Source organism: Peromyscus maniculatus, chromosome 8 (genome assembly GCF_049852395.1).
Source record: "Peromyscus maniculatus bairdii isolate BWxNUB_F1_BW_parent chromosome 8, HU_Pman_BW_mat_3.1, whole genome shotgun sequence".
Lineage (NCBI taxonomy): Eukaryota > Metazoa > Chordata > Mammalia > Rodentia > Cricetidae > Peromyscus > Peromyscus maniculatus.
In genome coordinates this window covers 34190579-34205100 of record NC_134859.1, presented here as the reverse complement: position 1 = coordinate 34205100, position 14522 = coordinate 34190579, and the positions used below count along the sequence as shown (strand labels likewise).

General features: G+C 39.9%; 1 protein-coding gene across 3 annotated transcripts in view; it reads right to left on the bottom strand.

Moving 5' to 3' along the window:
• Rnf130 (ring finger protein 130) overlaps positions 1–14522 on the bottom strand; it is a 108611-nt gene that overhangs the window by 67478 nt on the left and 26611 nt on the right. For all 3 annotated transcript variants that reach the window (XM_076578255.1, XM_076578257.1, XM_076578256.1), the window contains exon 2: positions 12470–12664. In XM_076578255.1, the coding sequence (XP_076434370.1) occupies positions 12470–12664 (195 nt within the window). The remainder of the gene's footprint in view (positions 1–12469; positions 12665–14522) is intronic.

The window sequence follows — 14522 nt, the reverse complement described above, 5'->3', positions numbered from 1 at the left end:
GTGATGGTGTTTCATCACAGCAATAGTAACCCTAGCTAAGACAAGCACTTAAATGCCAACTCTTGTTTTTCTCACATTACCTCTTGACTGTGTGAGTTTACTTGGTAATCTTGGCCTGGGTCTTTCTGTGTCTTAAAAATGAAGAGATGGTAGGAACAAAGACCTATATACATCTCAGTTTCTGGCTGAAAGATTTTGGAGTGGTGACCCATAGCCAACAGATTATAAGAACCCTGCAAATACCAGCCTTTTCAAGGTAACCAGTTTTAGCTACAGGTAGTTAAAGTATAAAGAAAATCTTCTTTGCCCAAATAAAGACTTCCAAATGCCCATCCATGGCTAAATGTCATCCATAACTCTTGGCTCTGTCCTTAGATAAAGCAGCACCAAGTACATTATATCTCATCTACTGATGGTACAAACAACATCAACTGTTTTTTTTTTTTCTTAAGATTTATTTATTTATTATGTATACAGTATTCTGCCTTCATGCCAGGAGAGGGCACCAGATCTCATTATAGATGGTTGTGAGCCACCATGTGGTTGCTAGGAATTGAACTCAGGACCTCTGGAAGAGTAGCTTAACCTGAGCCATGTCTCTAACCACAACATCAACTGTTAAGGTACAACACTGCACATCGTGAAGGGAAAGTCATGTCAATAAATCATGAGTTGGCACTGACTTTAAGAAACATTCCAATTTCAAACTGCATGTTCCAGAAGCAACGAAAACCCCCTTCCCGCACAAGAGTCTTTCAACTATTCAAAAACATCTTCCTTGGAGCCCTAATTCTGGCTCCCCACCCAATCCCCCCCCCCCACCCCCCGCCGCAAAGGAACTATTCATAGAGCGCCCCCCTCAAATTATCCCCTCTGAGTTCTAGGTCAGCAAGGGCTACATAAGTTACGGACCTTGTCTCAAAACAAAACAATAAAAGCCCCTAAACTTCCATTGGTATATATACCACATTCTGCATCCATTCATTTGCTGATGGACACATGGACTGGTTCTGAAGCTTGACTACTGTGACTACTGCTGCAATCACATGCTGACTTGGATTCCCTCAGATACACTCACACGAGTGGGTACAAGTGCATGAGATAGTAGTTCTATTTTTAGTTTTTGGGGAACATCCATGCTGATTTCCATAGTGGCTGGACTAATCTGCATCCCCACTGGTTCCTTGCCATCCTACCTCCCCTAGCAGCCTCACCAGCACTTAAGGGGTGAGATGGAATCTCAATGTAGTTTTCATATATATTTTCCAACTCATTAATTTTAAAAAATACAAAACTTTCAGAAAAGTTGGAAATACCTATTTATTTAAAACCTAGAACCTTTGAGGGCGAGTTGCTGGCCTGATGACTCATTTCATTATCCTAGATATAGAGTATGTATTTTCCTACACACATACAAAGACAGACAGACAGACAGACAGACAGACAGACACACACACACACACACACACACACACAGGGAGGGGGAGACAGAGGCAGGGAGGAGAGGGAGAAGGAAAGAACCCCTCCAAAGTAAGAATGGATACAAATGGATATATCATGCCATCTCATTTCAGAATCCTTTTCCTGTCTCCCCAGTTTCCCCAATAAGGCCCTTTATAGAAGTGTAGATCAGAGTTGTCCAAAGCACTTAGCCATTAGGTTTTTAAAGACGCTGTCAGTTTCAAACAGTCACTCAGTCTTTCTTTGCTGTTGATGACCTTGAGAGTTTACAGCTCAGCTACTCTGTAGAGGGTGCTTCCTCACAGCTAGGTCCAGGTCACGCACCTCTGGCAGGACCAACATAGATGCCATGGTGTGTGCTTTTCACTAGCAGATGGTGCAGTTCTGATCCATCCATTACCAGTGTTTACTCTGATCATCTGTGAAAGCGATGTCCTCCAGACATCTGCACCAGGAAGGCACTCTTTCCCCTGTGTCATCAGGAACTATCTGGGAGGAAGCATTTAGACCAGGCAAATACTCCATTCGTCATGAAATTTCCATTTTCTTTTACCTTTCATATGAGTATGTAGTCACAGATTAAAATAGTTACTATCGTTGTTCATTTTGACATTCAAATTCCAAGTATACTCATTAGGAGAGCATGTTTACAATTTTTCCATCTTATTCTTTTCTAGACAGCAGTATTTTAAGTTTCTTGCTAAAATTAAATGCTAAAAATGAATATAATGCTTCTAATATCAAGAGTAGTGTAAGACTACCACCTCATAGTAGAGAATGTCCACAAGGACAAAGCCAGGGGTTTTCTTAGTAACCTGGCACACACCAGCCAATAATAATGAAATTAAGGGTCCTAGGATTTCTTCCCTTGAACTCTTCCTTAAGCCAGATATCTCCACAAACCTGTTACTGATTTTTAACAAGCCAGTTTGCATGTTAACTTAATGAATACCTTATTATTTGTTATTGGTGTTCCAAGATTCTCTCTTTAGTGCTGTGTCCTTTTCGAGTAAAATTCTTAGATTTATGCTTTGTTATAACTTTCTTATAAAATACTTTTAAATAGGTGGTTAAGCACACAGTCAGGCATTCCAAGCAGGGATGATTTAAGCTGGAGGAGAGTAGCCTATATGTTAACTTTCACACCAACCACCAGAACTCTATATATCTCTTAATGTCGTCTAATCTGTAACCTGTGAGACGGATTTCTATTTTGTGTGTAGATGTAGGGGTGTGCATACATGTGTTCATGATGATGTGTGCATGTGTGTGTGTGGAGGCCAAAAGTTGACACTGGCTGTCTTTCTCTATCACTTTCTACCTTTTAAAAAAATTCCTTACATTTTAATTTATTATAATTTAGGGGGCATCCATATGTCACTGCACACATGTGGAGGTTAGAGAACAACTCCGAAGAGTTGGTTCTTTCCTTTCCTACCTTTATGTGGGTTCTGAGGATTGACTTCAGGTTATGTCCGGCTTGCCTTGTGAGGCAAGTGCTTTACCTGCTGATCTGTCTCACTGGCTCTCTACTTTTACTTTTTGAAACAGGGTCTCTGGATGATTCTGGGGCCTACAGATCTGGTTAGGCTGACTGGCCAATAAGCTCCAGGGATCTGCCTGTCTCCATACCCTGAGTGCATACATCACAGAACTTGGCTGTTACACATGGGTGCTGGAGATCTAAACCCAGGTCCCTATTTCTTAACTAGAATTCCAAACCTATGCAGATTCTTAATATTACTTTATCTTCTTCCTCTTCTGTGGCCAGTGGGAAAAGATAAGCACCAGACAATGATATAAATCAATGATGGTTCAAACAAGAAAGAAATAGAGCAGGTCGTACTCAAATACCCATGAGGTAGAAAGAAGGGTTTCTCCAGCCACTTAAGATATGTAAAATCAAGGAAAAGTTAAAAATCTATGGGAAGTTTTCAAATGGATTCATTATATTTATTTTTTGAAGCTATTATTATTATTTTTAACTACTGCTTCAGGGGAAAGATGGCTCAGCAGTTAAAAGCTACTCTCCCAAAGAACCCAAGTTCAACTCTTAGCACTCACTGTGTATAGTTCTCAACCACCTGGAACTCCAGCTTCAGGGTGTCTGGCCCTAATTTGGCCTCTATGAGCATCAGCACAGATGTGGTATATACTTACAGACATATACACATACAAATAAAAATAGACCTTAAAAAAACCCACTGTTTCATTGTCTCAGTTTTAGACTCTTTTAATTTTTGTTTTTTTGGGGAGGGGAGGTTTGGACAGGGTTTTTATGTAGCCTTGCTGTCCTGGACAGACTCACTCATTATGTAAACTAGGCTGGCTTTGAACTCAAGAGATCCACCTACCTCTGCCTCTTGAGGGATGAGATTAAAAATGTGTGCCACCACACATGGCACAGTTTTTTTTTAATGTTTACAAAAATATATGCACTATATAGAAAATACAGGAGAAATATTGGAAACATAGACAAAACTGAACATATAAACTCGGCCTGCCTCACGGTACAATTAAAACTGCAGGCTCACTCTTTTCTGAGGTAATTAAATCCATAGCCAGTAAGAATCTAAAGAAAGAAACAAACAAACCCAACCAACCCCCCCCCCCCAAAAAAAACCCTTAAATGACAAAACAGCAGCATGACTATATTATTCAATCATTCACGGTGAGTGAGTTCATACTGTTGATATGTAAAGGTATTTTTTGCAGTGTGTGGCCGTTTTAAACTAATTTTGTAAGGTATATTTTTATATTCAAAGTCAGTTTTCTGTATTTTATGAAGTATATTTTCTACTCATTGCTAAGTCCTTAAGAACTCATGGAAAAAGGACAAGAGCCAGTCAACTGCTTCCGTTCAGGAGTCAGAGACCGTAAGACTGCTACTGCTGACTGACACGGAGATTAAAAAGCAACACTATTACTTGGTTAGGAATATGCACACATTCCTAAAGACATACAGGACTAGATGGAGATTCCAACTAGGCAATGATCTGATAATATTTTATTCAGGCTACTAAAGAGCAGCAGTAAAATCTATATAAAAATCTAAACCAGTAAAACTCAGTCTTAGTTCTCAGACAGATGTGCTCTATTTCTACTATCCAAGAGCCCATAATTCCCTTACACTACCACACACATCCGCTGGCTGCAAACAAAGAACTCATTCTGCTAACTGGAGCTAACAAGTAAAACCACATATTGAACGTCTTTCCTGTCACTGATATCACAGACTCTGCATCGGGAAGATGTCCTTCAGCCACCAGATGAAGGGCATTCACAAGGAGAACATACCAGCTCTGAAAGCACGGCCAAAGCAAGAAAACACAGTATTTCACTTAAAATGTAGAATTTTAAGGTCTATTTTAAGTAATATGAGAAGAAAGCTTAATATCAAAACCAAACAGCTCAACAGAATCAAAGCAACATGTTTACTCTGTTTATAGCATACTACTGACCACTACAGAGAACAGGAAGGAAAGACACAAAATCTCAACTTGAAGAGACTTAGGATCTTTTCCATATTGCCAGTCAAGTAAGAAAAGAGCAGCATAACAGGAAAAGGACAGCACTGTCAGGTACAAAGAAGGTCTCTGAAGATGACAAGGGCCTTGGACTGTAAACTCACCAAGGGCAGGCCCCTGTTTCTTAGTTCTTCACTGTCAGTTCATGTTAGTTCATCTTCAGATGCATAGCAACGAGAAGCACTGATCCAACATCCCTTTACTGAAGTGAAGGGCTGACAGAAATGCTGTAAGTGTAAAAGCGGGCACAACATGGACCTCTGCATCCACCCCTTAAGAATCGGAGTTCCAGGTCTAGGGGAAGGAGGGGTTCTGGAATTAGCATCTGTATGATAGGTGCACCAGAAGTAATTTTGCCATAAGGTCCTTGAACAAGAACTGCTGCCATACAGGATGAGAGTGGTATCTGGGGAGGGTTAGAGCCTACTGCCCTGTGAGTGAGATGGGGAATAAAGAGTTGCTAGTATGCAATATGCATATAAATGAGATTGGGGAATAGGAGGTAGAAGAGGACCACAGTTTTAAAGACTCTTTGTCAAAGGAATAACTCCTTGAAAGGATGGGAGCCAGAGGGCTTCAGATGATCCATACAAAAGTTCGTTCTACTTAATAGTATTTCTCAGAGGTTAATAGGCTAATAGGTTAATAGATCACAAGGCTGAAACACTTACCTTTCTATAACCAAATTTCAAGTGATATCAGTCAGGTCTTCTCCCTGGGCTCTCCTATTTCTGTACTCTTCCTCATAGCATTTCATTCACCTTGGAGAACTGTGTTTTGTAGGACCTGTTTTGCCACACAAGTCTTACCCAATGCTGCATTCAGGATTTTTCAAGTACTCAATTATTAGATGTTAGGGAGTACTCAATTATTAGGCATTAGGGAAGAGGCCAGACACCCAATATGGGGGTGCTCAGCTACTTTGCTGCTACAGATGGGAGGCTTCACACCCTTGGAAAACCTAGTACCATGCTGGGACAATGCAGTATTCAATAAATGCTATCAACCTCACTGACTCAGAGAACACCACCTCCCCACTTCTTTCAAAATCCTCACAAACTGTTACTAAATAATAGTTCTTGCCTTTGGCATGTTTTGCCTGTAAATTTCGTCTGCTTTTACCTTGACCATCCCTCTATACTCAGCCACACTGATTAGTTCACACCCTACTCCCATCCACTCCCACCCTTAGCCCAGACTTAAAATCATTCTTGCTTTGCTCTTTTCCATACAGATCTTTTGCTCATGAAGCACCTCCTGGCCATTTTTTCCCTCAAACATCTGGGAACCCCCTCAGATCCTTTCAACTTAAAGCCTTCTTGTAGTCATAATTCAGTGTTTATTTTCTATGCATGACCAAAGTCCATGAAAAGAGGTGCCATGTGTGCCAAGTTTATGCTTACAGGTCTAACAAGACCACACACAAAAAAAGAGAACCAGTATTATAAAGAATTCAAATCCCTCTACTTGCTTTCAGCTAGCTCAGCCTCATTTTCTGCTATTTATCCTCAGACTTCCTCCACAACTGTAACTGTCTGGACTGATGTGGTTCCTCTAACGAGAGTATCTTTCTGTCAAATCTTAAATCATCTTAAATATTTTGGGCCTAGAAGAATGACACTTTCTCAACAATCAAGTCTTCTGATCAACAATCAAAATCCCTTCCATTTAACAGTCAGGAGCCTTTATGCCCAGAAGCTCCCTCACTTCATGCATGTCTGTCTCTCTAGTGGTGGACACGTTCCTTAGGAACACATTCTGGATCCTACAGTGTGTTTCACAGAACGTTTGCCATACAGCAAATATAACTTCATATCATGAACTTTTGTGGTAAACACAGTTAAAAACAATTAGCTTGTATAGAAAAACATGTCACAAGAATGAAGAAAAATATGCTTGGAAACAAAACAAATACCAGCCTTAAACTTATAGGAATAAATACATGGATTTCATAATTTTTTAAGAGGTACTTGTCATTATAGGCACAAAGATTATATAACTTAAAAATTATATATCAGCCGGGCGGTGGTGGCGCACGCCTTTAATCCCAGCACTCGGGAGGCAGAGCCAGGTGGATCTCTGTGAGTTCGAGGCCAGCCTGGGCTACCAAGTGAGTTCCAGGAAAGGCGCAAAGCTACACAGAGAAACCCTGTCTCGAAAAACAAAAACAAAAACAAAAAAAATTATATATCAGTAAATTTCACACTCACTCTAAAGGGAAGATAATTAGACAGATACCTTTCAGGTGTTTTACAAATAAAGATATATTTTAAAGACTTACTTTTTCAAACTCACAAGCCTTGTAATTACAACTTGATATAAGATTCAAACTACACTATTATAATTGTACATGTCAGATTCTTTTTCACCATTTTAAAGATGCCACACCATCTACCAGAAACCTAATCTTGTTTCTACAACTAGAGTGGCAAATTTGAAGAGTGTGATAAACTTGTAAAAACTGTGTGTGCACATCAGTGTAGAGGAGTGCAAGCATGCAGGATGTGGCGCAGATGTGGAGGTCAGGGCACAAGCTTGGACGCTGCGCCTCGCCCCTCACCTTGTTTGAGGCAGGGCCTCTCTTGTTCACTGCTGCCTACACCAGGCTACCTGGGCCATCAGCTTCCGGGGAGTCTATTTCTGCCTGCCATCTCCTGGTACAGGCATTACAAATGCTTGTGTTACTGTGCCCAGCTTTTATGTGTGTTCTGGGGATCTGGACTCCAGTTATCAGGCTTCATGACTTGGAGACTAGAACAAAATAGAAGAGGCTGGGACAACTATAAATGGAGATCAGTAAGCCGGACAAAAATCACTGTCCCCCCCTGTGAGCACCATTCATAGGCCTCTGTCTGTCCCTTAAGGTTTGAACTCTTGTTCTAAAGTGTTCACTTACTATCAATACATTAGATGGGAGCGGGGTACTAATGCAAACTCCAGGTACAGTGGGAACACCAGGCTTGGAGAACTAAGGGGTCAGTTTCAGCTTTAGACTTAAAATTTATTTAAACTTAAATTTATGTGTCTGCAGCACGAGCATGAATCCAGATGAAGGCATCAGATCCCCTGGATGTGGGTGATTTTTAATTCTAATGTTGGCAATTTTGGGTTGCCACATTAACTCAGTAAAGAACAATAAAGTCAGGTTCTCTTGACAAAAAAAAAAAAAAAATCACTGTCATGTTTTTTGATGGTGAGTGTGGTGGTTTGGGAAAAAATGGCCCCTAAAGGGAGTGGCACTATTTGGAGGTGTGGCTTTGTTGGAAGACGTGCGTCATTGTGGGGGCGGGCTCTGAGGCTTCCTATGCTCAGGACACCACCCAGTGTGACTGTCAGTTGGCTTCCTGCTGCTTTCGGGTCAAGATGCAGCCAGCACCATGTCAGCCTGCACGCTGCCATGCTCCCTGTCATGATGATAATGGACTGAACTGATGAAACTTTAAGGGAGCTACCGCAATTAAATGTTTCTTTTATAAGAATTGCTGTGGTCATGGTGTCTTTTCACAGCAATAGAAAACCCTAACTAACACAGTGAGTCTGAACTCACTGGATGGGTGAGACAAAGAATTTGTTCGGTTTGGAAAACAGGAAGCAATGAGCAACAGCCTAGGAGTTCAAAGAAAACAGTGCAAAAGCTCTCCTATCAAGAACAAGCTAAAGGCCTTGCACATGCAAATCTGAGCCTTCTTACAGATTATTCCCAAATAAAATACTATTGTCAAATCTCTTAAGTAAAACTGTATCATAGAAATCCTTTCAATGGATAAATTTATTCCTATTGCTTTTTTATTAAGACTATGTCCATGCTTTTTATCTGAATAATTATGTAACTTCTATTTAAATGAAACACCCTAATAGTGTACTTCAGCTTATATCTGACCAAAAAGCAGATTTTGGATTTGTCACTAATCATTCAGTTTAACTCTCAAAGACACCTGGCATGTCTTCACTATCAGGAAGCAAAGCACTTCTCTATTTTACACCTACTTTGAAATATAGGTTATATCCTTATAGACTTTTAATTTCTACTCTGAATCCTTAAAATGGGAATAAAAGTAACAACAGACAATCCATGAACACTTGATAATGTATCAATGTAGAAATATTTGATGACCTATAACTCAGAACTGTTTCAGTTCTTATTTCCAGGTGGATCTCTGTGAGTCCAAGGCCAGCCTCTATAGAGTAAGTTCCAGGACAGCCAGGGTGGTTGGTTACACAGAGAAACCTTATCTTGGGGAAAAAACAAAAAACAAAAAACAAGCCCCTCCCCCCAAACTCCCAAGACAAAACCAAAAACAAACAACAAAAAAAGATTCTTATTTTGTAATTTGTCAACTGTCCCAATTATGTCCTTTCTAGCAAAAGGAAGCAGACTATTCCTGTGACTTTATTCTCCTTTAATGATTTTTTTTTGCCTTGTCTCATGTTCCCTCAGTATTAGACTAAAACGACAAGTTCTCAGCAGAAATTTATTTTATGTTGTTTTTTATCTTTAGTCTGCATTAAAAATATCTTTAATGAAATATAATTTACATGTCATAGATTTATATTTCTTTGTTTTTAAGACTAAAAGGGGACCCTGGCAGTGGGACCAGGATTTATTCTTGGTGCATGGGCTGGAATTTTGAAGCTCATTTCATATGATGGGGTGCCTTGCTCAGCCTTGATGCGGGGAGAGGGGTGGAGGGGAGGGAGGGGCAACTGTGGTTGTTATGTAAAATGAATAAAAAATGCATGTGTCTGTATATGGGCATGTTCACATGAGTACAGGTCCACACAGAGGCTAGGGGACATCACGCCCCCTGGATCTGGAGTTACAAGTGGTGAGTGAAGTTAGCCACTAAGCCATCTCTCCAGCCCAGACTGACCTTTTGTAAGTACACAACCCAGTAAGTTTATAGTGATGTACAAACATCACCACAATCCAAGTTCAGAAGATTTCTATTATTCCCAGAAAATTCCCCACTCAATTAATAGTTATCTTTCACACCCATTAATCCTGCTTTCTGTCTCTCTAAATCTGATTTTCCTAGATATTTTATATAAACTGGAACCAGGCAACAGTTGGCTTTCGTGTCTGGCTTCTTTTATTTAACATACTACTTGGAGGTTTATCCATATATAAAATCTGTAGGGTTCCTGAGACAAGGTTTTACTTTGTAGCCCAGGCTGGCCTAAAACTCAATATGTAGCCATGTCTGGCCCCTAGCCCACAGCAATCTTTCTGTAGCCCAGTTAATTCCATTTAGTTGATAAATTGCATTCTACTTTATGGACATATATTGTTTTGTTTATTGACTCACTAACTGATGGGTATTCATGTTGTTTCTAGTTTGGTTATTTGAAATACTCTACTAGAACATTTAAATGTACATCTTTGTGGACAACTCCCTCTTGTTTGCTTTCTTTTTTTGTTTGTTTGTTTGTTTTTTTTTTGTTTCTCTTGTGTTGGCCTCTAGGGGTAAGATTGTGACTCATATGTAAATCTATGCTTAAGTTTAGAGAAACTGCTGAACTGTTTCCAAGCTGGCTCCATAGTCCCAAGAGCAGTTACCTTTACTCCAATGGGTGTGAAACAGTATCTCATTGTTTAGATCGCATTTTTTCCTAATTATTACTGAAATGTCTAATCACCAAATCCTTTATCTATTGTAACATTAGGTTTATCTTATTACTGATTTATAAGGTTTCTCTGATGGGACTGACATACGGTATTTCTAGATGCAATGCACTGCCATTTGCTACTGCCTTATGTACACCTCTATTCTGTGTACCTTACAGAAGTTGCAGTTCCTCTGGAATTCACCCTGTACTTTGCTTCTGAACCTCTTTACTTTTGTTGTTACTATAATCGATGATAAAGAATTGTGTGGTCAAACAAGTCCAGCAAATGGTTTTATCAAAGAGTTAGTACCTCTAAGACATACATCTGAGACCTCAATGTATCAATGAGCATGAAGAGCCTCTCCAAGTACACTGATCCAAGCATTTCCCAAAACTTGTCCTTTATGTTTTCTTCTTCACTGGGTCCTCTATCGCGTATCAGAATAAAGGGATGTTGTGAGGAATGCAGATGAGAAATCTGCATTACCTGACAAACTTCCCGCTCTTCACTTGTGTACTTGTGTGTGTGTGTGTGTGTGTGTGTGTGTGTGTGTGTGTGTGTGTGGTACAAGCATGTGACTATGCAGGTACATGGGTGCAGGGTGTCAGGAATCTTCCTCTATCGCCCCCTTAGGTCTTGGAGTCAGAGTCTCTCACTGAACCAGAAGTCTGCTATTTCAGCTAGGCTGGCTGGTCATCCAGCTCTTGGGATCCACCTGTCCAAGACCCACCATGTGGAAGGCAAGGATCTAATCTCTCTAGTTGTTCTCTGACCCATACATATTCATTCTCTCTCTCTCTCTCTCTCTCTCTCTCTCTCTCTCTCACACACACACACACACACACACACATAAATGTAAAAACTAACAAAACCCAGGGTATTTCCTCTAAAATAAAAATTAAAAAGGCAATTTCTTAAGTAAGACATTATAATATAAATCTTCATGAATGTAAAGCTAAATTAAAACCCAGAAGCTCAGAGCCAGGCTCATGAAACTGAATGGACATTGGTAAACTTGGGTCTAGCCCTCTTCTGCTGGCTCTTACTGGCTTTAGTCTTCTGATCTGTAAGACTGGGGAAGAACCTATATCATATGTGACTACAAGGACTGCCCCAAACATCTATTTGTTTTTAAGGTTTGTTTATATGTATGTATCGGCATATATTCTGTGTGTGTGTGTGTGTGTGTGTGTGTGTGTGTGTGTGTGTGTGTGTGTGTCCACATGCATCTACAACAGAAGACAAAAGAGGGTGTCAGATCTCTTGGAGCTGGAGTTACGGCAGTTGTGAGACACCTGACACAGATGCTTGTAACCAAACTTAGGTTCTCTGCAAGAGTAGCAGATCTTAAGAACCCACCGCAAAGTAGTGGGCATACACATACATACACAGAGCAAATGCTCAGTAAATTATAAGTATGGTTATGCAAACAGTTCCCCTAAGTACTCACACAAGAAATGAAGAAATCATCTAGAAATGCTGTATGTACTCATTACTAAGGCAGCTTCAACACTTATTCTAAAGACACAGAAAGAATCCCTCCTGGACAGGTAACCCTTGAGAGCCCACAGCAGTCTGGGAAAAGGACCCCATACCAAACAGAGGATAACTGAAGTCATCACACAAAGAGTGTAAGAGCAAAACTACTATGAACTCAATCCCAGCCAGCCATTAGGAAGCATTACAGATTGTTTTGGTCATTATTAAAGAAAAAACAACCAAAGGGAAAAAAGACACCCACAAGTGACAATACCAAAAGTTAATATAATCATAGAATTACACTTAAGATTATGATTTCACCAAAGGTAGAAGAATGCCCAAAGCAATAATTTTTTTAAAAAAGACAAAATCTAAAGCCCCTTTTCCTGTTTACCTGGATGAGTCATGGTGACTGGCTCCTCTTTGGATTTGTTATTGTAAATGACTACAGCAACTGCATTGTGGAAAGCAGCCCGTGATATCTTCTCTTTAAAGGTACAATTTCCTCTTTGTAGCAAAGCGATCCACTGTTTGATATTAGGAGGGACAAGGAACCGTGTTTGAGGATCACAGCCCAGATGATCAGCAACTAGATTAACAAAAAGAAAAGTGAATTAAAGATGAAGTCAGTAAGTCTTTATCAAAGTGTCCTGTTCTCCAAATACTATGCAGATCCAGAGCTCACTGCAGCAAGGCTCTATGTATTTCCACAAAGGACAACACAATCAATCTAACCAACGTCTGTAAGAGAAAGAGAGGAGCTCCACTAAAATGCTTCTTGTACTACAAAGTAAAACACTGGAAACTTTTTTTTTTTAGCTTTACAGATGAAAAGGCCAGTAAAAACCAGGGTGGGTAGGTTGGTAAGAGAGGAGTAAAGGAAAACATACAAACCAAGGTGACAGTCCTCGCCATCTTCCAGTCCATTCATTTGCACTTACCAGCTTTTAAACACACTGCTATTGTCACCACCACCAGGAGAAAACAGAAGAATTTTGCTTGGGGTAAGTGAGGAGGCCAAAGTAATCTTTAATTCAGCTACCAAGTGGTCATGTTGAAATGCAAGCATGGCAAAACAACTTCTTAACAGATGTCAAAAGAAATCACAAAACTTAAATTTGGGCCTATATTTAATAGTGAAAATGATATGAAGAAAAAACATCATTCCTCTTTTACATTTATTGGAAAAGTAACTCTATATATCTGCATTAAGATATATAATACAGGATACAAGGAGACACCAGGCTACCCCTTAGTCCTACAAATTACATGGCCACAGATCCAGACTTTTAGAGAGACTTTGTTGCGAATATTTACAAAGGCATCTGAACTGGTCAAACTAAGTTCTTCAATCTTTGATCCTCACACATGACACTTTCTGTAAATCCACAAAGAAGTCCCTGCTTCCCCTGCCCATTTAGAATAAGTCAAAATGAGAGAAAAGGATGGTGTATAGGGAGAAGGAAGCCACCAAGGGCAGGGCTGCAGACCATCAGCTGGCAAGCAGGGACAGGGAGCAGGGGGGACAGAGGCCTTCTGCCTCCTGTAGTCCATCACTATCAGTCCTGTGTGTATGGTGGAGAGAAGAAGGAGATCACAGCACACTGACCCCAAAGGGTAACCTCAAAGACAGACAAATCACAACTAAGTATTGAGTGCTAGTAATAAAGGATAATTATAATAATTTATATAGAAAGAACACTAGTAGGGAAATGCTTGTTTTCTGTAAGCATACTGCAAAGCAAAAGAAACCAGATGCTTATAATATTTGTCTATTAAAAGGTAAAGATGTCACTGTTATGAAAAATCACATCTACCATTCCCACTTAGATTTTATTCATTGATTTCTCTTATGAAGGAGGGAGGGAGGGAGAGAGAAAGGTGATACAATAAAAACACTTTCTATGAAAGGACTTTAGATACTCACAGTAGGAGGTGAATGCTTCTACAACATGTCATGAGAGGTACCTGCTACCTGCCTACAACTTCTGCTCCTTAATACACTAATCCTTCATTGGTGAGGCAAGGGGCGGTCTGTGTGAGCATGTGGAAGGGAGGATAACACAGTCAGTGAAGACTGCTGGGGATGCAGGTCATTTGAGGAACACGTGTAAAGCCCTGACTTCTATCCCAGCATCAGAGAAAACTTAAATTGAAAAAGTCTGTCACACAGTTTTCCTCAACTACCGAGAGACACAGTCATCACATTATGAAATTTTAAAATTCTGAAGCAGATTGTTTACCTCCAGCAGTATCTGTTACACAGATAATTATGCTGTTTTAAAATACAAGCACTGAAAAGATGTTTTATGATAACCTCTTAAGTATTAAGAAATTGTCCAACACCATATCCAAATAAGGCAACCAGAAGTGGGTTTCAAGTATTTCATTTCTTAATTTTCAAAGTGGACTGCTATATAAACCCTGGCAGGAAATGCAGATTACAG